Below are 26,648 nucleotides of genomic sequence, written 5' to 3'. Positions count from 1 at the left end.
GTCATCAAATTCAGGATAAGCACATATTTATAAAAACCAATGAGGTCGATGAGGTGCGTTTACTTACAGGGTAATCAGTCAGTTAACGTCATATCAAAGGGAGTACAAGTGCAATGAAAAGTGAATGCAAAATCAGGAGCCCAGAACATGAAAAAAAATGTCCCAAGTAATAGAAGGAACGACTCCTCTGACAGGATCTGCTGAGATGTAAGAGACAGAAACTACAGTATGTTTAATTACAAACTATATTTCAGACCAAAGCAGCTGTCAGGTGATTTACCTTTAGCAACATCATAATGCATCCAGTCATTCAGCCTTTCATTCATTCACACCTTGGCACATGAAAGGTAGCCTCTTGTGGCAGTTTGCGTCCAGCCACTTGAACTCTTGAGACGCTTTAACCCAGATTATTTTACCACAGTGGTTGTTAAAGCGGTCGACAGGAAAGGTGCTGTTCCACTGCTCACAGTCTGTAACCTCCAACCCTGAAGTCCACATCCAGGGGATAGTGACGCCAAAGATGGAGCGCTCCAGGCCGATCCACACCCCGTCCTGCATGTCCTCTGTCTTATCTAGCAGGAGAGAGTCCACTGCGCTCTGCACTGTGTGGTTGGTGATTTGAACCAGGGAGCCGTTCATGTTGTGGCAGTGCTCCAGGGCGTCAATCCAGCTCTTGGCCTCGCGGTAGAAACGGAGACCTGGATCTTGATGCAAAAGAGGTGGAGCAACAAAACATACACACTGCATATCACCACATCCTCCTTCTGTTTCTGTTTCATTCTGTTTGATTTCAAATGATGATTTGTTTTCCATTTATTTGCGGTTTTGAAGGCAAAATTAATGGGTAAATAAATGAAATCACTTACCATTCATTTCATTGCAGTTGCTCGTAAACAGGCACCACGAGGCATCGCATGTGACACGTATCACCGCTTGATCACCTGATAGCGTTGGGATTTTTTCACCGCTGTGGGAAAGGCTGATCACAAATTGTTATTGAATCAGGTGCACCCACGGTGCACTATGCTATGTCATGCAAACACGGTTAACCGACTACAAACATGCTGGCTCATCATGGCCACTGGTCCACAAAATAGATATTTACCTTGCAATAGGTGAGCAGCATTGGCCCCTATGATCTTCAGCACAGAGACACAAACTGTTTTCTTCCCGTGGATGACCCTCTAAAATGTTCACACGACAGTAATCCGAGGAAAGCTCTGATAAATGAAAAATAAAAGAATCAAGAAAAATAGTTTCCAGATTTCAACAACCTTCCTCGCTCATTCATTTCCTCTGTGTGTACTTGCTAAATCCATTTCTCCTGCAAATATGCTACAGCTGTTTTAAGTGCCCAGGAAGAACTGGACTAAACCAACCCTGTCCCACAAGATTCATCTCAGGAAAACTGGGTACTTAGAAACTGAAAGCATGTGAAGTCAAGGATTAAAGTGCTCACCTATATCTACGCTCGGATACGGACGGTGGTAACTTTGGGTGTGAAGGTCTGAGGCATTGTAGCAGCGGCATCTCCCATGTGGTGGCTGACAGTTAAATGTCAGAGCACTGTTGCTCACTGTGACTCTCTGGGGGCGCAGGCACGCTTTCTTGCTAGCTCTGCAACAGTATTTAATGGGCCAATGTGGAGGAAATTTGATGGTGACAGTGCTTCCTTTTTGGACTTTTATCCACGTGACTGAAACCAAAGGCAGCTGCATTGTTGCTGTTACATGGGAAAATCATACAAGGGGATCAGACTTTATTTTTTCTATGTTGTGTTTATAACTGATGAAAAAAATACTATGAACACCTAAATCTATCAGATATCTAAACCAGAAACTAGTATGAAGACCAAAATATTGTAAATGGAGCTGCAACAAAGGTGATTATTTATGTACGTATAATAATAAAACACTGCAGTGACATGAACAGTGATTAGACATAAAGAAAAAGAATTATCTTGGTCAGATTTGAAAAAATAAAACTCCACCAAGGCTTAAAAAAAGTGACGTACCCAGCAGCAGTGATCGCTGGATGAACTGTGCCATGGCCCACCAAACTAAAGAAACAAAGGAGAAGAGCACAGCACACCTTAGATGCAGATTACTAAGATCATCTATTTGTGAGATTTTCATTTATAACTGAGAAATCACAGATCTGCGTCATTTGCTGTGTCTTCTTTAGACTTAAAGAACCGATTGTGAAATGTGCATGTCCACACTGTGACTGTGCTGTCTGTGTCAGAGAGCTTTGCCAGTCAAATACTCTCTGACCAAAGCTTCTCTGTGCCCTCATCTGCTGTGTGTTGTTGTTTTCTCCTTTCATATTACATAAAAAGACTTCCACAGCCCCAATTTGCACATTCCACTTGCAGCAGTGCGTTAGTTGAGGATGTAATATACAGTTTTTGGAAGTAAAATTGATCAAATGTCTTAATCTTTGTAGATTTTTGATATGACAGACACATAATGTGTAGACACAGATCTGCCTGCCTGTCGGTTTTTCTTTTGTGGACAACTTTTCTACATACAAATAAAAAATATCTATTATATTGAGTTTGTTACACATATATAATCATAGAGGATTAAACACCAAAATTACAGTATTGATCTCACGGTAGGTTAAAGTGCTTTGAAGCTATCAAAAACTTACCCAGTTAATGAGGATGTGTCACTCTCCAAAATGTGTTTAGGAGGGTGGGTGGAGAAATGTGAACATCCCTTTATAGAGCTGTCGAACTCCTCCTCCTCCTTTCCACCAAAGACGTGCACCCACACCGGGGTGCTCGTTCTTTTAAAGGGGTTTAAGTATTTTAATCTGATGCTTAGAGACACTGTGCATGTGTATAATGTGTATGCATTTTAACATACGAGTACATGCATACACACATATTTCATATTATATTCATGCATAACAGTAAGAGTACAGGTCAGCTGATAAGCTGTGCCATGAATCCAAAGGGTGAACTCGATATCTGCAGGAAGGTTGTGTAAAATGAGACATTTGGATTCATTTTGAGCACATTATTTCCTGTGAATATTGTGTCAGAGATGAGCTTTCCTAATGTTTTTAGGATCATTTGAACAATTCTTTGTCTGTATTATGTCACTTTTGATTTTCAACAATTATACACACTTAGTTTTCGTCTCCCTGATGCTTGGCCATTCTTTTGTTAGCTCTTTTTGATACTTTTCTAGTGCAGAACGAGGCTGTTTTGAGATTTTTTTTTTAAAGTTTGTATCTTAGATAATAACCTAAACTTTAAAAAGAACAATTTCATTGAGTTTTCTTCACAGAAATAGAAAATGTTGAGAAACAGGCTTACTGTGTATTATTTTTATGACGAAGTTTTTGATGAAAATCTCGACGGCCTCAGGACCCCCTGTGAAGCCCCGAGACCTGGCTGGGACCCCCAGGTTGTTCTAAATGATTATAAAACAGCTCTCTTTGCTTTTTACTATAACATGCAAACTCAAAGACGGTTATCGAATGTTCAGGTTTGTATGTTTATTTTTAGATTTTACTGCACATGTTAAGTTTTACTTTCTCACTTGCTCCCAAATATAACACGTCGTATCGTGTTTGATGTTGACGTTTGTTCGTATTTCTTCCTGTTTCTCCGATGCACACGAATCAACGTGACAGCCATTTATGTCTGTCTTTGTGTTGTTTCTGCGTGACGCTCTTTGGGAACACTTTTAATGTTCAAAACAGGAGAGATCAGGCCATATTGAAATTAAATCAAAAAGGCCTCTGTGTCTGTCCAAGAGCAACAAACAGCAACTCCTTGTTTCCACAAACCACATGCAAATCCAAGTTCAGAGGCAACACTGATGAAGGTCGGTTTAGTTGCATGAGATGCAAATATGTGTTCACTGGACATGTATTGGCGTATGTAGACTGTCTACATGAGAAAATGCGCCTTTTGTTGTAGGTTTAACAGGAAAGCTGTCGTCATTCAGCTGCCAGGAGGTGGACAGTAACAAAGTGTTAACTCTGTGACCCTTTGAATTACTGGTACATACGTGAGACTTTATTTTACTCCACTGGCCTTCGGGAAAAATTCAAACCTCCTTTATGAACAAGATGCATGTTTATCTTTGTTGCACTGACGACACAGCCACAAACATGGATTTAGACGCCTGAATGCAGACTCTGCACCGAGGAAGAGGGTCATGAGGTGAAGATCAGTACTTCCTGTGCGGCCCTGTATTCCAACAAGTTGGTATGCTGTGTAAAATGTACATAGACACAGAATATGATGATTTACAAAACATTGAAACCCCATATTTATGTGAAAATAACACAAAGACAACATATCAAATGTTGAAACAGAGAAATGCCTGTTGTTTAGAAATGATACCCTCATTTAGAATTTGATGCCAGCAACATGTTTCAAAGAAGTTGGGACAGTGGCAACAAAAGACTGGAAAAGTTGTGAAATGCTAAAAGAAAACAGCTGGTGGAACATCTCACTATGAATTAGCTGAACTGGCAACAGGTGAGTAACATGATTGAGTATAAAAAGAGCCGCTGAGTCTGCCCGCGGTGGTATAGGGGAGAATTAGTGCACATGGTGTGGCTAACCTGCACATTTGTGAAGGAGCCATTGATGCTGAACCATATATTCAGGTTTTGGAGCAACATATGCTGCCAAGCAGGCCACATTCTGCGCGTAGTCCAACAGCATGGCTCTGTAGTAAAAGGCCTGCCTGCAGTCCCCACTTGTCACTGACAGTGTTGTTAAAAGAAGAGGCGATGCAGCAGAGCGTTAAACATGACCCTGTCCCAACTTCTTTGAAACACGTTGTTTGCATCAAATTCTAAATGAGGGTATCACTTCTCAGTTTCAACATTTGATATCTTGTCTTTGTGCTATGTGCAGTTAAATATGGTATTTCGGTGTTTTGCAAATCATCACATTCTGTTTGTATCTACATTTTACACACTGTCCCAACTTTTTTGGAAACAGGGTTGTGAGAATGCAGGATGATTTAAGGAAGCTGAATCTGTGTCAGCCAGAAGTAAAAAGCTTTCATTTACACTAGTTTGGACAAATGTAAAGTGATGAGATAAGTGAACATCTTACTTTGCACTTGCAACAGTAACAAGAAGTTCCCTGATTAAAAAGATTCGGTTACCATGTGTAGAAGTGGAAAAGTTGTAACTATATCGCCCTCCTGTGGTTACAACAAGAAACTGCGTGGCAGACAGCAGTGCACTGTATGTGCTTCACATCTTTAACAACTCACCCAAAGATTTTAAAGGTACAAATGATGAACTGTATTTCTATAAACAGTAATCTGGTATCAATCTGGTTTATCATTACATTTTGTGGTATTTTTTGGAGTGTACAAAAGTACTGTGTACCTTTAAGGAAAGTAATTTATTAAAAATACCAACATGAACGTAAACAGAACTTGAAAAAAGTTCTGTATCTGTCGTCTTGCATGGACGAAGTATCAGTTGTTTTCTGCCCGTGTGTAAAGGGTGGATTGATTTTATTTGGCTCCCTTGTGGCTAGAGAGTATTATTACAAAACTCAAACAACAAAAAACCATTAAAACATAATTATTTCTTCACTGACACAACATAACAAAACACACATCAAAACACAGAAGAGCAAAGAGCCAGTGCTCTAACTTCCAGAGGTGTGATTTGGAGATTCACTGCAATACTGAGCTCTGGACCTTCACGTGGCTGGTTCAGAAAACAGGGATCATCCATTTCTGTCCGAGCTGCAGGTGGTGTATTTCCTCTCTTCACATCCCGCCTTTGTAATTGTCAATCGATTGATAGCTCAATGGCATTGCTTTAGAGTTTGCTTCATGCAGGTGGCGTTAGCGTTGTGGCAGCAGCGTGAACGGTGAATGCTGCAATGCTGATTTGACGCTTGACTTCCTCCCAGGACTTCTCTGGGTCAGCTGAGTTCTCAATGTCAAACAATGCATCGTAGATCCCGGGAAAAGACTCCCCTGCATATTTATTATGGCTGCTGGGAGCAAAAATCACATGCCTGGAATAGAGCGGGGAGAGTGTCACGTTAGAGAATGTAAAAATCAGCTGTGGTGTGTGTCTGCAGCCCATGTAGGAATTCGTCTAAGGTCACCCTCAGAGGTAAACAAGACCGCAGTGTTGAGCTGCAGAACCTTCATGCATTCACCTCTCATGTGATAATCAAGCCCGTTCCACAGTCTGCTTTGCGTCAGCTGCATACACTTGAATTAAAAGTGGGTGAGAGCGTATGAGAGATAATGGGCTTTCAATAAATGAACACTGTGGACAATATGCAGGCCTGAACAGTCTGTGAAGCCCATTGAAACGCTGTCACAGTAGGAAAAGCACTCATGTAGCCTAAATAATAAAATTAGTGATGGCTGAATTCCGTTGAGCTGCTTCAGCTTCAGGGTCCTGGCATTGTTCATGTTTACTGATGTACTACAAAAGAGCCATTGTTAATGTTCATGGTCAGTAACACCTGTGCTTTACTCGACAAGACTTCAAAATGACCGCTATGAAAAGGCAAAATTCTAGTTATTTTTCAGATTTTTATAATCTTTGCCATTTTCTCAATACAATGCAGAGTAATTTTTCCTCTTGAGGCCTCTAAAAGTAGAATAAAGATAAGATTGTGGTAGGGAGATGCTGTTATCATGCGTGCATGAGCCAGTGCATCCAAGAGTGAAATGTATGTACATGAACTAACATTAGCTGTGAGAATATGGCAGAGCTACAGGTGTAAGTGTAAAGACATGCAATGAGAAAATATTTTATGACTTAACTGTTATGAATCCACTGATTCTGACTTAAATCTTACAGACCATTCAAAGTCACATACAGAGCGCAGTGCTGTTCAGTGCTGAAATGCTTGGCATTGATGACATTCCTGCAAAAGCCTGTAAATCAAATGGAAATTGCATATGTGTGTGTGTGTTTGTGTGTGTGTGTGTGTGTGTGTGTGTGTGTGTGTGTGAGAGAGAGAGAGAGAGAGAGAGAGAGAGTGAGTGTGTGTGACTAACCTGTAGAAGGGTCTGCCAGGTAAGCCCAGGGGGTCTATGAAAGCTCTCTCCAAATACATGAGCTGATCATTCATGACACGTACCTGCAGAGGGCTGATAAACACACATTCGACACACACTTTTACACACACACTCGACTAGACTGAACGTACAAAGAGTGGCCACTTTGTTAGGTACACCTGCACAATCTAATGCAATCCAATTCAACAAATTGTTGATGCTGATGATGTTTCTGTCCGGGGGCTGTAGCTGAAAAACTGACTTTTGGCTAACTGTGCCGCATTCACAGCAATTAATGTGCACTCTTGTTTGGACTCCTAAAATGTTTGAAATGTTAAACACAATCTCACTCTGCTGTGTTGACAGCCTGCAGGCGCTCATGGAAGTCCCTGGCTGCAACAGTGAAGTTCTCCACAGCAGAAAACAAGGAATCTGGAAATACAGGCAAAAAAACACAGAGACATTCTTGGAAATGTTCGCAGGCTGGCGCCACATGAAGCCCACCATGACCAAAATCAACTCACCGAACGACACCCCGTACACCTTCATCTCGTCTGGGTGCCTCTGTGCCAGCTGTGCGATGCTCTGTGCGTATTTCCCCAGTGAGTCTGCGTACTGGTTGGCATCAAGCGGGAGGAGCTGGGAATCAGCCAATTGGAAGATGAGGCCTCCTCTCACCTGGGCCACCGCCCGAAGCCTCTTGAAGGAAGGGTCGTAAAACTTCTCCACTATCTCGAAGGTTTCGTACACACTGTGATAGACTGGATAGCTGCTGTACCGCTCTGTTTTCTGAACACACACACACACACACACGCACACACACACACACACACGCAGTCAGGACATTTCACTGATTACACTGAGTCCATGGAGGCCCACAGTAAGCTTTACCATAAAGATACGTCCCTCACATTCTACTTAAGTGTGCTCCAACCTTAACTCAACCCTTAAATCAGGACAGAAACCTCCTCCCTGTAACACTCAAAGTCTGGACATGCACTGCGTTGTATGCTCACAGTATAAACGGGCACACACACAAAGATATAATCAAGCACATGCAGTAATATTTTAACAGTCATAATGCTGCTGCGGATTCATCTGTCAGTGCAGCGTTTCTCACCTTGTTCTTGGTGTATCTTGCTCTGCCTGCAGCAATTCCCAGACGGATAAAATAGGCCTCAAAATCACTGCCTGACCCGAGTTTACTGATCCTACAGTACACAAGAGGGCAGGACACACTGATTCACTGACTTGTTTCATTGAGTAGCTAAGACTGACCAATACATCTTCCATTCGAAGCTTGTTTTAAACCCAACACATGGCCACAAAGAGACACAAGATGGCAGAGTAAAGGGTTTTTAATAGCCTGCATTCATCCTCGCAAAGTGTTTCCAAACTGCAGCATTTCTCTAACAGCCACATTGAAGAATTAGTAATCCTCAGCTGTGACCCTGCTGCATTCCTCCTGTGGCTGCTGAACGTACCTGGGTGCATCACGATCATTCGTCCAGTTGTCCCTCTTATGCCAGCTCTCATACAGAGAAACTCCCTCCTCTCCCTCCTCTGGACTGGTTATCTACATGCAAACATGAGCGAAAGACAAAGAAAGAGAGAGAGACATGTTAGAGGGACAGACGGGGAGGGAATGACAGGAGTGAAGTGTAAGAGTGAACATAAAAGAAAATTAATTAACTCATATCAGTTTGCGGTGCATCATTCCATTTGTGTGTGTGATCAGCTCACCTGCTTGGTGAGGTCGTACACCAAAGTGTGCAGAGACGGAGTGCAGTCAACTCTCAGCGTGTACATGCCTGGAATCCAAGCAGATACATTCACCAAACCCATGAGCCACATCAAAACTAGTTCACCCTCAGCACTGTCTTTAATCTACTGAGAATGATGAGCTGTACACAAACACGCTCACCCTCGATGGCAGAGTCTGCGTTGATGTAGGCCACAGCTCTCTCCTGCAGCAGCTTGGCGTTATCCTGTTGAGATGGGTTTTGGGTCAGGACTTTTGGAAAGTGAGGACATGTTGAACAGTTTTCAACTTCAAAGGGCCGCTCGAAGGTTCAGACTTAGGTATAGGTATGGGTGGCTGTGTGCGTACCTCTGCCCATTCAGTAGATCCCAGGAGTCCAAACTCCTCAGCATCCCAGCTGGCAAATATTATAGTCCTCCGAGGCCTCCAGCCTACACACACACACACACACACACACACACACACACACACAGTCATATTCCATCACTTTCGGGGACATTACAGTGACTATTTAGCACATTTATGTCCCTACAACATGAGTAACACACACACTGAGTCCTGACTATGGACACCATTACTCAGTCACTCAGTCACTCACTCACTCACTCACTCACTCACTCACTCACTCACTCACACATTTCCCCTCGGGGATCAATAAAGGAATTCAGATTCTGATTCTGCTTCTCATTGCAGAGACGTACCTTTGCTGAGCAGCCTGCCGGCGCTCCTGACAGTTTCATGGACAACTGCAGCACCGGACATGGGATCAATTCCTCCAAACACCCAGGCATCCCGATGCCCTCCCAGAATCACATACCTGTCTGTGCGTACACACACCTGTTATTATGCTTACATCAACGCTGGTGTCCACGATGCCATTACTAATGTTACTTGCATGTGTTGGTTGTGTGTAAAATGTTGCTGAAAGCTTTAATGAAGGATGGGATCATGTTGGCCTGTACCTGGCTCCAGAGCTCCTCTAATCCTGCCAATGACGTTGTAGATCCGGGTTACACGGTTGTCAGTGTGGATGTTCATACGCACCTTCCTGAGACAGACAGATTAAAGTAGGGGGGATACAGAGAAAGAGAATTTGAGAAAAAGAAAGAAGGAAAATGTTCGAACATTCACACAAGAGTGTTTTTCTTTTTGTTTTTATAATCCAGGGCAGAGAAAGAGAGAACAGACAAGAGGAGGACAGAGCAGAGAGATTCAAGCCTCTCATTCAACCCTGTTGTTCAAAAGCACAACTACCTAATTACTGTTGGTGCATATGGGTACATACTACATGCTTACTAAGCCTGTAGTAGCTTGTATGTGTGTGGATGTTAATGTGTGTCTCTCTCACAAACAGGAGCTACAAGGGCCTCCATTGTGCTTCATTTGGCTACTTGCCACAAGGTCATTAAAGATGGGCAAGAAAAAATGAGCAACAAGAGGAGAGAGACTATTCAAACACAAAAACACAAGAGAGGAGAGAGGTTCATTGTGGACAAAAGAAGTAGGTGGATGGCAGAATCATGGCTTACTGGCTCTTGAAGTTATCCGTAAAGCCTGGACCAAGCCTGTAGGAGACGTTCAGAGCTCCTTTCCAGTTGTTGGGTGGAATCTGTCCTCCCATGTTCCTGTTGAATGGTAAATAATTCACATATGATGTAAATAATGCAAATCAGCTGCTCATTTCATTGAGGGACAACAAAAAATAAATAAAATATAAATAAATAGAGTGAAATAGCTCAACAACTACTGGATGAATCTGCATCAAATTTTACAAATATATTCAAGCCTCCAACACGTTGAATTGTTACAATTTTGGTGATGCTCAGACTTTTCATCTACCATCAGTGTTTGACTTTATGACTACACACCTTCAAATTGATGACATCCCCTTCAGCTGCAGCTGTACTTTGTGCTAACTCCCAAATATAAGCATCCTCACATGTTAAAATAAACTCAGCACTACCTGATCGTCTGCATGTTAACATTGTTAAAACAGCCTTCTCTGAATGATTGCATTTACTATATGAAACAAAACGTGTGGAAAAGAAAAGAAGAAAGCAAACTCTTACTTCAGCAGGTGAATTGCATCATGGTAGCCAATCGGATGCACAGGAATCTTGGGAAGTCCCACCCCATCCTCAAGGCTGAATCTGTAGGTATATTCTGTAAGATGGGGGACAGCACTGTGTTAGATAAACTCACACACACGTACACACTCACACAGGCTCTCACACATGTATAAACACACACACACACACACACCTTTAGCGGGGTAGCCTGGGGTGAGTGGGTCTCCTGCTCCATTCAGGTTGAGAACATTTCCTCTCTGAGCTCCTCCACCGGGTAGGTTCCAGCCGTCAGGGTAAGGCTGCACACACACACACACACACACACACACACACACACACACACACACACACACACACACACAGCAATAATTGCACTCTGTATTAATGGCTGTACAACACACATACAAACACACGTAGTTTCATAATTCCCAAATGAACACAGAAGTGCAAAAATGATGCAGAATCCTCTACCTGGACTCCAGCTGCACAGTAATCTGCTGGGTCTGAGAACATGATGATCCCCTTTGCTCCGGCTAAGATGGCGTTCTTCACCTGGTGGAGCAGGAGCGAGAGAGGGAGAGAGAGAGAGAGAGAGAGAGAGAGAGAGAGAGAGAGAGAGAGAGAGAGAGAGAGAGAGAGAGAGCAGTGGATCATTTTGATGCTGTACGCAAGTTGATGTGCGAGACAATAATTTGGAATGCAGCAGTTTGGTGAATTAATCATTATACACAGTAGATTCCAGTAGATTTAACCACAGATGCAGCCCTCTTAAAGCCCTCTTAATTAAGATATTCAGAAATCCTCTAACAAGTGACTTAAAGCTTTTCCTACCTTGTTGCCTCTGAATATTTTCCCATATCTGACAATGACAATCTTCCCAGTAACATTGATGCCCATCTGTCTGTTTAACTGGAAGAAGTCTTCTGTGCGACCATAGTTCACGTACACCAAATCCCCCTGCAGAGAAAAACAGAAAGAGGAGGCATCAGATAAGTGGGGATGAGGTAGATAATGGTTAGAATTAGTTAACTACTTTTACTGCTGCAGCGACATCACAGTCGTCTTGTCAGTATGATTCGGTTGTTTGTGTGTGTGCATGTGTGTACCTCAGGTTGTCCTTTGGCAGAGAACGCACTGTATGGAGGCACAATGTTCGACACATCTTCATACCCCTCTGGAACTGGCTCAGCTAAGGAAGTGTTAAAAACCTGTGAGAGAAAGAGGAGTTCTGTCACTGCAGAATGAAACTACATTTATTCAAGTTCTGTGCTTAAGTACAAATCTAAGGTACTTCCACTTCACATGAGTATATATACTTCCAGTTCACTACATTATAGGGGGAAATATTGTACTTTCACCTCATTACATTTCCTGCCTGTTTGTCGAAAGTGAGGACTTGCTGCTATCCCTTGTGAATACTTAATTCATAATTCTGTAAGAGACAGATTTTGTTTTAGTTGTTTAGTTTTAGTAAAACAAGCAACATAAAGGGTAATTGTGATGGCCATCTCACTATCTCCTGAGGTTTTACAAACCAGACAATCAGTCAATAAAGAACATAGTTATCAGATTAATCCATAATGAAACAATCATTAGTTGCAGCCCTAGCTAAAATGCATCCGAGCAGCAAGCTGCAGTATCAAGCAGTAAACCCAGGTCTGTTTTCACATGGTCGCCTCTGATCATTATCTCTACTTACAGACACACGGAGGTTTATGTCACAACAAGGCTATAAAAGGACCTTGGACTCAAATGAGCCGTCTTGGAGTGTTGTGGGCAAGATGAACAGCAGAAAAGTGGAGTGGTTTTCACTGGATCTCCATGGGCATGCTGCAGCTTTGTTATCTCCCCAAACAGACTGAGAGGTAGTCAGCGGTTTGGACTGAATTACTGTTATTGTTCGTGTCCGTGAGAAAATCACAGTCCCTTAGAAATTTGAATCACCAGGAGGGTGTTTGTGGAGAATGGAGAGCGCTTAAAGTGCTAAAATGGGCTAGTATCACAAAATGTTTGGCAATCATTAGACACTGGCACGCATTAAAATGTGATTTTCACTGTGACCGTAAGGCATGCAAACGGTCATTTAAAATGATAGAACTGGTAGCTGTGCTATAAACTGGCCCACAGGGTATGACTGCCACCATAATGCTATAAAATGATGGGAGCAGACGATAATGAAAATTCTTTTACAGAGAGGTTGAAATTATCTGTTCAGCTTTAATGTTCTTTGTCTTTCTCAGTATGTGTGGATTTGACAGGACGTGCATTTCGTGCACAATTGATCATCTTGTGTCTCTTCTGTGTGTGTGTGTGTACCGTACCTCATTGCCAGTCTGATCAGTTATCGAGATGTAATTGGGCTGTGACTTGTTGGGATAGGACAACAGGACGTCATAGGGCACCATCTCCACTGAGTCCAGGCCAAACTCCAGCCACTCTTCCCTGATCTGCTCTGCATATCTCAGGTTCTGCTCCGTGCCAGCCAGGTGGGGGAGTCGAGTAAATTTTCTGTGAGGAGAGGATGTCGACAGTCAGTGGTGGGACTACCAGCTGCTTACAGAATGCAAAAGGTTTGGAGACCAGAGAGTGCTTTAATGTCCACAATAGCTGGGGAAAGTGACTAAAAGTGTCTAAAACATTTTATAAATAAAAAGGTAAAGTAAATAAAATAATGCCTGCGTGCAAAGCTGTTGTTCTTGATGTCTAACTGCACTTGAACACACCATGATCCAAATGTCTAAAAGGCTGTTTTCAGAGCAGACATTTTGACTCGTCGTAGTAGAAAAGCGGAGGTGTTACCTACAACATTAATTATGTCTCTGTTGTATATATACATATAATATCAGTAATACCAGCAATACCAGAAACTGAAGCAGCTAAATGGAATTCAGCCTTCATTACTCTGTGTTTTTCCTACTATGACATCTCAAAGTGTTTTCTGTGAGAAAAGCCTTGAAGTCACACTTGTGACTCTATGAGATTGTAATCCTCAATACATTTAGCTCCTAACATTTAGCATTTAAGATTTAAAATAAGTCAGGTTTAACACGCCTGCTCAGCATGATAACATGCTAACTTTTCCAATATTTATGACACTTAGTTTAATAGCATGCTATGAAAACAAGTACAGTTAATCCCTTAACACCAAGTTTTGTTCTTTTATTTCCCCTCGAGCAGGTGTTAACGTTGTTGTCTTATTCCAGACTGCCTGACACCTTCGTGTGTCTTTTATTTCAGCATGTTCCAGCTCTTCATTGACGCTATATGATGTTTACAGTACAGAGGCATGCTTTTTATATTTGGTATCCTTGCAAACTGAAGGATCTCCACTGGATTTCAGAGTCAAGTTCTGTGGATTGGAACAATGTCTGGCTTCACAGCATGATTTTACAATGTCTCAGGCAGTGGTGGATCGGCAGGATTTAAGAGGTTAAAGTTGATGGGGGTATTTTTATAGGCATAATGTCAAGAATGCCGTTGCTGTGCAAGTGAAAAGTTTGGCCTGTGGATGGCTTGTGTCTGAGCTGTCCTCCTCAACTTTCTGCCTTTCCAAGGAAGTCTCCCGTGAGATTTGAGGTAATTTTTCTTCCCCGCTGAAACCCCTCAGAAAGACAACCATCGTGTATTTGCTTTGGATTACTTGTCCTGATGGACGGGACAGGTTTAGTGAGTTGTAGTGCTGATTTTTACCTGAGATGTTCCTTGATCTGGTCTGGCTGCATTTCATCCAGAAAGTCCCTCAGATACTTGCTGGAAGCGCTGTTGTGTGCAGTGTTTGGATGTGTGGGCTTTGCAAACCAGCCTACACCGCACACACAGGACAGACAGACAGACAGTCAGTTAGTTCAACAACAGTGTTTATGTTGGGATTAAGTCGACCTCCTCCAAGAACAAATTACAGTTATACAAGTCGGACAAAGCAGGGGGAAACAGACATAATATCTACGTGTTGCTCACTGCCCAGTTGTGTTAGATCTTAACAAAAGCTTCCCATTATGTAAGAATTATATGTTAAGTGAAGTCGTGGTTTTGGACAGCATGTGTTAACCTGCTGCGGGCAGACAGATGTGAAATGTGTCAGAGTAGTGACAAACGAAAGCTCACATACACAACAGTGCAGCTTCAAGATTGAATTTACACAGCGCTGAGTAGATTTGATAGTTTATGAGAGAAATTCTACAGAAATTCACTAAAAAACAATGATTTTATCACCTTGTGAATCTATTGATGTTGTTTCAGTAACTGCCTTCACGTCCTTTAATACACCTGTCATGGTCCGCTATAACATTATTTTCATTGCTATTATACTAAAGTCAGAATACACTTGTGGAGTACTGGCTTGCATTCCTGTCCAGTGTGAGTGTCTGTTGTCTTACCTACGATGAAGCCCAGCAAGAACAAAGCAATCACAACCACAGTCCACCAGATCCAGCGAATTAACCTGCTCTCCTTTCTCATTGTAAAGCCGTACGTCCCAGAGGCTCCCACACACCGACTGACTGACTCTGCAGAGCACGCTCGCAGAGATAGGACGGAATTTGTTTAAGTGCTGCACTGTAGGGCTGAGCAGAGAGAGAGAGAGAGAGAGAGAGAGAGAGAGAGAGAGAGAGAGAGAGAGAGAGAGAGAGAGAGAGAGAGAGGAGGGGGGAAGGTGACAGTCACCGGCAAAGAGAGAGGGAGTGAATGAGAAGTTGGACAATGAGGGAGCTAGTCATTAGTGCTACGCCTGGCCAGCAGGCTGATGACTGTGCACTGTGCACCTTGGTCGCTCCAGTGCTGACTCAGTATTACTCAACCTGAGATGAGATGGCCAAGAATCCAGTCTGAGGACAGCTTTAACAAAAGTATGTTTGAGCTGGAGTCGAGAGGAGTCAGCAGACACTGAGCTCATGTGGAAAAGGTGTCTTGCAGCCACTTACTTAAATGAGTGTGTGTTCTTGGACGCATGCAGTGAAGCTCAGCAAGCTGCAGGTGGGTGACAAAGCAGAGCTGCCTTAATCCTTAGCTTTAGAATAGCCTTTGTTTTCTTTGTACTTATTTAATTTAGATTAACCATGCATCTAAATATACAAGCACATGCGGTGTTCTTTTATCTTAACAGCACAAGCTTACTTTAAAATGTTGTATAATATGATGGTGATCAAATCCTATTTGCAGACAAAATAAAGGAAAAAACCTGAATAAATAAGCAGGATAACAAAAATAAGCTTCATCCATACGGGGCAATGTGAAGAAGATGGAAATGAGTTACATGATGTGGCTTTCACAGTCAGCAGAACCTGTGGGAAACGTCGGATCAACATGTTGGACAGAGCTCTCCACCACCACCACAATCAATACCTGAGGGAGTATCTGTTGGAAGAACGGTGTTCATCCCTTCAGAAGGGTTACGGTTAGACTTGGAGAATTGATGCCAAAGAGCTCTGAAGCTTTTCTGGAGGCTCATGGCACACCTTCATAAAACTCTTCACTCTATGTTCGTCCTCTTAACTGCATCCTTGCTACAGTCAGCTGGCTGCTTTTCCTATCTTTTCCCTCTTCTCTGGAATAATCTTCCTGTCGACATCAGACAATCTGACTCTGTTGAGGCCTTTCTGTCTCACATGAAATAGTCATTCCCCTTAACTTTGAATCAGTGCTCATCCTTCGATGTTCGATACCTCAGACCTTGTACCTGTCATTCTTCTGATGGGTCGTTCTCAGTCTCAATGAATCTGTTAACTTTAGTACTTTTAGTCCACGTTTGTCCTGCTGACCAGAAATCAACAAACAAACTGGAAACTTTCCGATAAAGACTGCATTTCTGTAACCTTCTGTTGTTTTTAGTTCTGTTTCCCACAAGCTGCCGAGCTGCGTGGTCTCTCTCTTTCTCCTCTGTCCCTCCCTGGTTTGCTCCTCCTCCTCCTCCTCCTCCTCTCTGTCCACTCAGGCTTCTCTGTGCTGGACCATCCTGTGTCCTCTCTCTCTCCTGGCTGACGTTTGGATCTGGATCATCTCCTCCTCTCTCCCTCTCTCCCTAGTCTGCGTGCTATCTTGTCTCTCTCACTCTCTCTCCTGTGTGGATGCTGTGCTGCCACTGTTTATGACGCTTGTCCTCCTTCCAGGTCTCCACAGTGGAAAGGAGTTCATGTGGCTCAGGTCCTTCATATCTGCTGACATCTTAAGTTGCTCAACATCTTTCTACTGTGTGTCTGCCAATCCTGCAGAGAGGAATCCCTCCTCTCTTCCTCCTCCTGAGGTTTCTTCCATTTTTCCCTGTTAAAGATTTTTCTTCTCTTGAAACCACGATTTGTGATAATGGGCTATTTACAGAAAATAAAACTGACTTGTTCTGATAATCTATTGAAGTTAATCTGTTTATCTGGCATTAACATATCACTTGACGGAAAAGAAAGGACATCATAGCATTTTTCATCAGCAGCAGAAGCTTTTATTTACTTACTAATACATCAAATTAGAGTCATCATCGGTATGGAAGCCCAATTCTGCCTGGAAACAGACCCGATACAGTAGAAATACTTGTAGTAAATCAGTAAATTGTAAGTTACAACTATGATATACTGAGTTAAACTTGTGACTTACTAGTAGAGCTTTAGTCCAAAATGTCCAAATAGTAAGTCAGCTTCTAATCAATGAACAAAAAAGACATTAAACAGTGTTTCAGTGATGGATCTTACAGAAGAAGGCATATTAATACAGAATGAATGAGTTTATTAAAGCTTGGTTCGCTTCACTTTCAGCTCAGTTTATGTTCAGAACCAAATTCAAGTTACAGCACTGGTGTGTAGTATTGCTATAAATAGACAAACATATTTTCCCACACTATAAGACATGCGGGCCCTGGTCGTGCTCGACCCCCTCCTGGTTCTGTGAACAGCTGTGGAGGGTGGAGGACGGCTCTTTCATGCGGTGGGCTGGAGCGTGAAGTGGGGAGGAGGCTCTCTGCACTCAGGAATGTGGGGAGGACACAGACCACAGCTCTGCCTCATCCTCAACACAGTTTATCTCAACAGAAAACCAGTTAAACCAGCAGCCTTCATGGGGAGGGTGATTTTCATTTAATTTGCGCGTGTTTTCTCCTCAAACTAATGCTAAGATTTAATTGCTTTTACACGATCAAATGACCACGACGATGATGAAATGTAACAGCAGACTGATATAAAGTGGTATTTAAAGTCATCTGTGTGACTGAAAGCGTATTCAAGCGTTACACAGTATGACAACCTCTCGTTCTTGGTTCATTCAGCCTTTATTCCAAACAAGAGGAGTATTAACCCATTGAGAAATACAGCAATGTAGAAGACAGCTGGAGTAAAGTGTAATTCTATTCAAAATAGTTCCACAAAAACAACACACCTATCTTCACTGTTTGACCTTGTCTGGGGGGTTTGAGCAGATCCTCTGACAGTCACTGCTTATAAAACAGAAGTACAGAGCGTCACACACCTGAAACACAGAATCTGTCCAGCAGAGGTGACGCAATCCTGATCTGAGTCTGCTCTCTGCTGGATGGGGCTATCAATGACAAGTATTACCCGTGAGGGGACACGTGCTGCTCTCAGACTATTAATCTGTTATGGCTACATGTTTAAACCAAATAAGTTGAATGATGATCTGACATTGCTTTTTCTCCATATTTGGTCATCTTTGCACACTATAGACAACACCTATATGTGATTGTTGAACATTTAGTTTAAAACTATGGCCACTAATTTGCTAAAGTAACAGCCTCCACTACTGAGAGAAGACTCCACAAGCTCCAGGAACCTGACTGCAGGGATTCGCTTCCATTCAGCATGAGGAGTATTTGCCGCTGATGTTGGGTGTTTGACTTCATCCCAAAGATATATGATGGGATTGAGGCTACGGCTCTGTACAGGCCAGTCAGGTTTTGGACCTTTGGGTGTGAGGGCCTTCACTAAACTGTTGCCACAAAGCTAGAAGCAAAACTGATCAAACAATCTCACCCCAAAGGCCCATTAAGTAGATGTTCTGGAGCTTCATTCCTTTGCTGGTATAGATCATGTAATATGATCAAACCTCAACAACAACTTCAAATTTATATTAGTTGTACGTGACCTAAACCATGAAAAAGAACTCCAGATTAAAAGTGCAGAGGAGTTTGTCGTGAACGCAGGCGAATGCACATACTTTTGGCCGTATAGTGTACCAGATGTCTTAACTCATTTGAACAGAGGACAGATGGTTCATTCATATAGATACAACTTTACTTTATTGTTTTTTTTTTCTCCAGCATGCACATCTGTTTCTAATGTCCTTCATTTTCAGATCAATCCGTGGCCCAACAGAAATCTTCTCCCATGCATTGCTTTGACTGCATTTCTTACTAATGACACAAGGTGGCGCTGGAAGCCCAGAGAGATGCTAGAACTTGCACTTAAGTGTCTCATTTCCCCAAACGATGAGATCACTCTATAAACTTATAACACCATTAACACATATGTCAGAAATACAGATAAGAGCAATCACCTTTGAAACATGTATTATGCTGCCTTTACCACTTTAATACCAGCTTCTAATGAAGCATCCTTTATAATAGGTTTATACACTAATTAATGGCAAGTAAATAATTTGGTAATTCTCTAGGATCAGTTTGAACACACTTTGGGTGAGCAGGTTGGGAAAATCTTCTTTTATTTGGTAATAAGGAAGTTATTAATTTTGGCAATCTGGTAATAAACGCTCAAATCCACAGTTACATACACCAATAAGTCACTGACAAAGGATTTGAACAATCAAACCAGCAAATAAAAAATGTTGATAAGATGTTAAATGAATGGATTTTGCTCCAAATCATATCTAGCCTCAAACTAGAGCTAAGTGGTCAAATGGTCTCATAGCTGTAAAAGGGATTTTAACCCAAAAGTTGTTCTCAATAATTAGCTTTTAACAGATCCACAAAGTATCCATCAATAATTAACATCGATTTTTGAACCATTAATAGCGCTTGTAACCACGTAATAAAGGGCCTCTTGAACGTTTGCTATCTTTATGGAAGTCATAGATGGTTATGAGCGCGTTTCATTGGAACACAACAGACTGCGGCGCCCTCTGCTGGCAGAGAGGAGCGGTGCGCAGCGGTGGAGCGATGCTTATTGTTCTCCAGTCTGTTTGTTGCTTAACTTTATCCTCCTCAGCGTCATTTGCCCTCAAGATGTTTTGGCTGCTCGCTTAACGCGAGGTAAGCTGAACTGGCAGGAGGAGACAGGGAGAGATGCGTCCGTGTTTCAGACGGAGCTCTTCACCGCGGAGACTTGTGGGGGGATGAAAAGTCCAAATGCGCTCAGAGCAGACAGGAGCGGCGTAGCGGAGGAGTGCAGGGAGGACGGAGCAGACACCGGCCGGTCTGCGGACGCTGCACACAGGCAGACAGACAGGCAGAGACAGAGCTGCGCGGAGGACGAGCCTTCACCTCTCTGCCACACCGACGCTTTTGCTGAAAAGTTTGGCCAGCTGCCGGGTCATTGAAGGCATCATGGTTGTGTCGGTGCGGAGCTGGGTCGCCAACGAGGGAGGAAAGCATTTGGTCCTGGTGGGGAAACTTTTGTCAAGAGATTTTAGCAAGCTGTTCGGCGTCTCTCTCCAATCGTAGACTGTCAGTGGATTTGTTTGTTTTGCTTGTGAATGTTTCAACACCATTGTTAAACCCAAGACAACTTGCATATACTGTTCACGAAGGCACATTGAGTGTTGGTCAGCTGCTAAGCAGAATCTCAGCAGTGTCAGAGATCAGCAGTGAGCTGGTTGGAGTTCATATGCTGCATGCATGCAGACCATGACAATGACTACATGCCAAGGATTTACATTTTGTTCTAAGATCAGTGTAACATGAAATGCAAAGCACAGGAAATGCTTATTTGGGGGCAGTTAACTACCTGTAGACCAACAGGAACATTAGAGGTGCTGTTTTTATTTCATTTTATTTGTTGTCAATGGCCTGATAGTGAACATAAGGCTGTTGCATACTGTCCACCCTGTGCTTGTGCAGATGCTGTGGCTGGGAGCGAACACCTGGCTGTTCATGAGGACCTTCCTGCTGTACTCCACCGGACAGCAGTATCACTACCTCTACAAGATGCTCGGGGTGAGACCTGACACATTTACACACTGCACTCTGCATTTATTATTTTCCCTCTGTGTCTCAATGCTTAATTCCCAACTGAGCTCCTAAATAGTATGATATACATGATTTGATATACAAATTTGCCATACCACCAAAATTTTGACTCTGTGTTTATAGTCTGCTGTCACTTACAAGTGGATGAGCAGAAGTTCAGCAAGTACATTTAACTTATTTAAGATTTTCATTATAATCAATTCTGCTTTCAATTACGATCACTTGCGAAAGACAAAAGGTTATCTTTAAAAGCTGATATTGATATGCCACCACAGTGTTAAAGGAAAAGAAGTGTTAGCGTTTGTTGACTTCAATGACTGTCGTGCTGAATTGAAAAATGATGCCTTGGTTTCAGTGTCACTCAGTGTTAAACCAGAGCCATCCTAAATGTTTTTTTGTGCTTTTTCTGCAATGAAAAGTCAAAATTTCTAATGCGAAAAAGACCTGAGGTCACTCCCTTTTCCCAAAATAGATACTATATTTAATCTTCGCCATTTATTTGAGTGTCTGCACACACCACTTTTTGCTAAATGTCCCACAATGCGATCAAAAATTCAGTTCGTAATGACACAAAATGATGATGCGTCATGAGTGTCCGAAATCTCAACTTTCCACCAGCTGCTGAGTAAACCACTGAATGTCTTTGATGGGTGTTAGTGAGTGAGTGAGTGATTTTAGACACAGTATTATTTGTCAGGTGGTATGTAATTTTTTGGACTTCTTAAAGCTCCGACACACTCGTGGTCCACTCACACCGGTGTTTTCACTCACTCTGCTCGGTCAGAGCTCAGCGTACTGAGTGGGTGTGTGTGCCAGACGTTTAATGTCTGCACTGACTCATCAGCGTATCCGTGCTTGTGAGATATGATTGTGTACAAAGAGATTTGTCTGGAGTCTAATTGTCGACAGTAACTGTTCAGAGGGAGGGAAATCAATGAACAGCATCCTGCAGCTTCTTTTAAAGAGGAGGAAAAATAGAGAACATGAAAGCGCTCACATCCTCTGTCATAGAGAGAAAATATTCAAGATTCACTAGATTTTTGCAGGTTGCATCCTAATACATGCACGCATTGCCCCCAAAATTAGTCATGTGACACCTTCCAGTGACTGTCCAGATGACAACAATCGGACAGTGTGTATTTTTTTTTAAGAAATCTGCTGCTTCTGGCTCCAGAAACATCTATTTATATCACAGGAGCAGGCTTTGTGATGGATGGTCGACTGTCACGTGCAGGTTTAATGAGTCTTAGTTGTGACTTTAAACTCTGTCACAGCAATTAGCCGTCAGTGTGTGTGTGTGTGTGTGTGTGTGTGTGTGTGTGTGTGTGTGTGTGCTCACAGGTTGGCCACTCTGTGACAGCCAATAGTGTCATGAGCCTTGGCACCTAGTGGCACACACACACACACACACACACACACACACACACACACAGAATCAGGAATTTGATTTTGGTGATTGTTGACTCAGGAGTGTCGGTGTAATTGTTGTCACAAGTTCATGTTTTTGCATCTTTGTCTGTGTGTGTGTGTGTGTATGTGTGCGTGTGCGTGTGCGCATGCCTGTGTTTGTGGATGTGTGTGGACATAAATCTGTTTACATAGTCACATTGTGAGGACTCACCTTCCTTATGAGGACAAAGCACAAGTCCCCATAACATAAACCATTAAATTTGGGGGTGAAGACTTGGGTTAAGGTTAGATTTGTGTGTTTACATGTGTGTGTGTGTGTGTGTGTATGTGTGTGTATCTCCACCAGCTATTTGCTCCCTAATGTTGAAGACCTGTGTTTCTGGAGCTGACTCCGTACTGGTTTCTGTTAGACCTCGGGTCATTTAAGGTGAACAATTCCTTTGCTCAAACGTTAAGTTCATTCTAGTTGTGTTGATTATTAGTTGCTGTGCAAACTTCATGCAAGCAACGATACAGTTTTCACTTTACTCTCTGTTTGTATCCTTATGTGTGTTATGACTTTGCAGAAAAAAAACGTGTTGTCAGCTCATATACAGAATGTTGATAACAGTGGTACACATGCTTCTGACTCATCAGGACTCAGTAGATACATGCAGTCCATCAGCAAACACCATGTGGGCGGATTTTGGAGCAAACACTTTCTAAAGTTTTTATTGCAGCAGCAGAGACAAAAAAAAATATCAAATTGCATTTAGAAATCGTTCAACAAGCCTTCATTTGGAACATGTTATGGGCTTACAAAGACATGTAAATCATGTAAGAATTTAGTCAATATAATACACTATGAGTATTTGGAAATGACAGCTTTAAAGCATATTGGGTCAGTGAAATACAGTATAAAAGTTGATTGAAAGTCGTGTGAAATAAGAGGAAAAATAAGATGTGGCAGCTTGTGTGAGCTGTTCATGCACGGCCTGTACAGTGGGAGGCACAAGGGAGAGAGGGGCAAGTGTGGGCACGCCGCTGGCTTTGACTGAATGTCTTACCAGAGGGCTTAAGTTTATGTAGGCTTGTGTGTGTACATCTGCACGTGTGTGAGCGCACTTGCGTGTGTGCACATGCAAGACTGAGGTGTATTTTGAAACTAATACGACTGAAGGGAAATCAGATTTAACTTCAAAAAGCATCTCATCTCATTCACCTGTATGGTTCTGTGCATGTACGTGTATTTGGGTGTGTGTGTGTGTGTTTTGGTTGTTCGGGGCGTTGGGGATGTACAGAAAGCAGGATATCAGATCTCCTGCTTGTGGTTTTGCCGTCAGCTGCTTTTCTGTGGGAAGCCGTCTTGAATGAATGTGAGTGGGAAGTTTTTAAAGGGTAAAGGTATCAGAGTTAACCTCGTGTTAACTTTGACACGCTATATGTAGATGCTCACTTAATTAGGTTAGTGCTGGCAGCGTGTTTGTTCATCGTATATGTTTTAGCTAACCTCCAGATTGAAGTGGTGAATCTTTTTTTTTTTTGTTCTAATAGAAACAGATCAAACGTGACAATGAACTTTGCTGTTTTGGTTCCAAACAGGAGACAGAAACAGTTAGAGAGGGCCATCCATGATTTAAAAAAATGCTGAAGAAATAAGAATATTAATTGTGTAATCACTGTTAAAGAAGCAGTTATAATGGTGGATATGGGAGATGTTGATTGTGTAGACATTTTCTTAACTTTAGACGTTCTTTGTGAAGCAACAAACAAAACAAACATATTGAAACAGCCACATTTTCAGTCTAAACATGTAATGCTGAAAAGATTTTGGGTGTCTCTTAAAATGCTGGATAGCAGTGCCGCACATGACCTGTCTCTCTCTCTGTCTGTCTCTCTCTCTCAGATCTACACACTCACACACCTTCATCTCTCACATTAGTTGTTTCAGTTTCTTCTGGATAATCAGAAGAGACGGCACCAGCGGTGCTCACAGAGGCTGAGTGTAGTAGACCCCAAAGTACATGCAGGGTTTCCGCATGAAACGGCTTTGATTATTGAGCTACAGCTTGAGATGCGTAAAGCCAGATTACACAGCAGACATCCCTCCTGTGTCACTTCAGGTAAACTGCACCCTTTTCATCCTGGCGTCAGGTGCTGCCTCAGCCAGACAGGGTGTTCTGAGATGTAGTAGTAATGCATCGTTTACATTTAGTCTTTTGGAAGACGCTTTGGTCCAAAGCAATGTACAAATGAGATCCAATCCACGCCACAGTAGATCAGGGAGAATGCCTGAGATAATAATTGACACAAGTGCCACTAGGATTGCATTGTACACGAAGTAGCATATACTGTAAGTGGCTCGCAAAGGAACGAAATAGGGATCAAGAAATACAGAGAGAGTATAGAAGTAGTCTTAGAGGAGGTATTTATTTGAAGACAGAAAGAGGTTCTGCTGACAGAATCAAGTTCGGTAACTCGTTCCACCACCGAGGGACCACACAGGAGGAGTCTGAATTCAGATTTCATTCCTCGAAGTGACGGTAGAACTATTCTTTGTTCATTTGCAGATTGCAGTGAACGAGTGGGCTCATAAACCTGAATTAGGGAATTCAGATAAGTTAGTGCCCAGTGGGCTGAGGCCAGTTAGTGGGCAAGCATTAGTCAGTCGAACTTAATTTAATTCGAGAAGCAACATGGAGCCAGTGGGGAGTAATGAACAAAGTCTTTTTGGCTGGTCAAAGACCAGACACATTGCTGCGTTTTGGACCATTTGCAAAAGTTTTACTGTGCACTGTGGGAATCATCTGGCAGGAGGGACAGATAGAGCTGAATATCATTATCATCATAGCAATGGTAATAAAAACCATGTGAGTGAAAAATTGCACCAAAGGTGCCAAGGTGTATATTGAGAAGAGCAGGGGACCAAACACAGATCCTTGTGGTACCCCAGTGTAAAGAAACTGATGCTTGGACTCCTCACCTTGAAATGACACGTTCAGTGCTTGGACTATGAAGTAGAGTAGCCTGGATTGGATGGAAAGAAGGATTTGGTGGTTCACTGTGTCAAAGGCAGGCGACAGTTACAGGGAAACGTAATACATATACTCTGTGAGGTGAAAGGCACAGATAATTCTGGTGTTCAAATGCAACAGGAAGTTTAGTCTGCTGACTTTTCTTCAAAGTAACTCAGTTGCAGTTGTCTGTACATCCATGGGTATTGCAAAAAGGAACTGCAAAACAGCTTATATACTTTTAACAGTGATTTGTGTGTGCCGTGTGTTGAAAACCTGTGATTAATTCAGACCAAATACTCAAACATTCCAGGGGAAGCTCATAGTGTCAGGCCGAAAATCCCTGGTTTGTTGGACTAGGAAAGACTACATCACTCACTGATATTTGCTGTCTGTCTTTGCTCACAACTTAATTACATTCAACAGCAGAAAGTTGCTTGTGTATGAGGCAACAATAAAAAAAAAAAAAAAATTTATAACTTACATTTGAAGCTTCTGTGTTGGTGACAGCTGTGGCCGGAGGCAGTATGATTTTGGGTTGTCTGTCCGTCCCGTACTCGTGAATGTCAGGAACGCCCTGCCTTCAAATTCACACGAATGTTCACTTGGACTCAAGAATGAACTGAATGTACCAGATTTTTGTGGTCAGAGGTCACTGTGACCACACCAAACACATAAGTTTTGACCACAACTCGAATTCATACACTAATTATGACAAAATCTCAGACAGATGTCTCGTAGGATAAAATGATGAAGTGATGGCATTTTGTATCCAAAAAGTCAAGGGTCAGCTTCCCTGTGACATCATAGTGTTCAGCTAAAACCCTTTTCTGGCCTTTATTCAACACCGCAACTCAGGAACAGAAGGACAGATCGTGACCATATTCCACATTTGGTCAGATACTGATTTTGTGACACTAGTCTTGGGTGTTCACCTTGAAACTGTGGTGATGGATGGAAACTGCAACTTGACTAGTTGGCAGACACATACAATCACAAGGCAGTAATTCTCTTATTGATTATCACGTAAGACAGATTGACCTCAGTCATTTTTGATTGGAAAGAATATTTTGAGTTATATTTGAAACAATTTCCAATGAAATCTTTATGTGTCATCATCCGAACAAAACTTCAGTGCAAAGCCTCAGCAGAAAGATGCCTAAAGGAGAACGATTCTCCATACTGAGAAGGACAAAGATGGTTTTAACTAACCCTGTGTGGCAGGAAGTCATGCCTCAAGCCCTCAGTGCACACACT

The 26,648-nt window shown here is 42.4% G+C and overlaps 3 protein-coding genes across 3 annotated transcripts in view; 1 reads left to right on the top strand and 2 right to left on the bottom strand.

The window, feature by feature from the left end:
* Positions 1-318: 318 nt before the first annotated feature.
* Positions 319-2,684, bottom strand: LOC143323427 (uncharacterized). Its single transcript, XM_076735266.1, has 6 exons — positions 2,653-2,684; positions 2,015-2,059; positions 1,460-1,723; positions 1,106-1,220; positions 867-967; positions 319-704 (listed from the first exon to the last, which is right to left on the bottom strand). The coding sequence occupies exons 2-6, from the start codon at positions 2,046-2,048 to the stop codon at positions 319-321; spliced, it is 900 nt and encodes a 299-aa protein (XP_076591381.1). The 5' UTR covers positions 2,049-2,059; positions 2,653-2,684.
* A 2,800-nt stretch (positions 2,685-5,484) lies between these two features.
* On the bottom strand, positions 5,485-15,308 carry naalad2 (N-acetylated alpha-linked acidic dipeptidase 2). Its single transcript, XM_076735438.1, has 20 exons — positions 15,227-15,308; positions 14,541-14,652; positions 13,172-13,358; positions 11,957-12,058; positions 11,682-11,807; positions 11,322-11,402; positions 11,044-11,149; positions 10,851-10,944; positions 10,311-10,406; positions 9,744-9,829; positions 9,483-9,602; positions 9,130-9,212; positions 8,944-9,007; positions 8,763-8,830; positions 8,504-8,595; positions 8,140-8,230; positions 7,544-7,808; positions 7,370-7,451; positions 7,020-7,112; positions 5,485-6,016 (listed from the first exon to the last, which is right to left on the bottom strand). Exons 1-20 carry the CDS (start codon positions 15,306-15,308, stop codon positions 5,827-5,829), a joined length of 2,220 nt encoding a protein of 739 aa, XP_076591553.1. The 3' UTR covers positions 5,485-5,826.
* A 4,710-nt stretch (positions 15,309-20,018) lies between these two features.
* Positions 20,019-26,648, top strand: part of nox4 (NADPH oxidase 4) — a 25,568-nt gene continuing 18,938 nt past the window's right edge. Inside the window, exons 1-2 of the mRNA XM_076735797.1 lie at positions 20,019-20,403; positions 20,860-20,955. Coding sequence (XP_076591912.1) covers positions 20,347-20,403; positions 20,860-20,955 — 153 coding nt within the window. The 5' untranslated portion in view covers positions 20,019-20,346. The remainder of the gene's footprint in view (positions 20,404-20,859; positions 20,956-26,648) is intronic.

Source organism: Chaetodon auriga, chromosome 7, assembly GCF_051107435.1.
Source record: "Chaetodon auriga isolate fChaAug3 chromosome 7, fChaAug3.hap1, whole genome shotgun sequence".
Lineage (NCBI taxonomy): Eukaryota > Metazoa > Chordata > Actinopteri > Chaetodontiformes > Chaetodontidae > Chaetodon > Chaetodon auriga.
The sequence above is the reverse complement of the archived record's forward strand: the minus strand, read 5'-3'. Positions and strand labels throughout refer to the sequence as shown.

What these genes read in the sequence shown, in the direction of transcription:
- naalad2 (XM_076735438.1), bottom strand. Translation starts at nt 15,308, where the DNA reads ATGAGAAAGGAGAGCAGGTTAATTCGCTGGATCTGGTGGACTGTGGTT. An exon ending in CTGCCAAAGGACAACCTGAG is followed by an intron (nt 11,808 to 11,956) that starts GTACACACATGC and finishes TTTTCTCTGCAG; the next exon opens with GGGGATTTGGTGTACGTGAA. An exon ending in GATGCAATTCACCTGCTGAA is followed by an intron (nt 10,407 to 10,850) that starts GTAAGAGTTTGC and finishes ACCATTCAACAG; the next exon opens with GAACATGGGAGGACAGATTC.
- LOC143323427 (XM_076735266.1), bottom strand. Translation starts at nt 2,048, where the DNA reads ATGGCACAGTTCATCCAGCGATCACTGCTGCTGG. An exon ending in TGCTGCTCACCTATTGCAAG is followed by an intron (nt 968 to 1,105) that starts GTAAATATCTAT and finishes CCTTTCCCACAG; the next exon opens with CGGTGAAAAAATCCCAACGC. An exon ending in CAACTGCAATGAAATGAATG is followed by an intron (nt 705 to 866) that starts GTAAGTGATTTC and finishes TTTTGCATCAAG; the next exon opens with ATCCAGGTCTCCGTTTCTAC.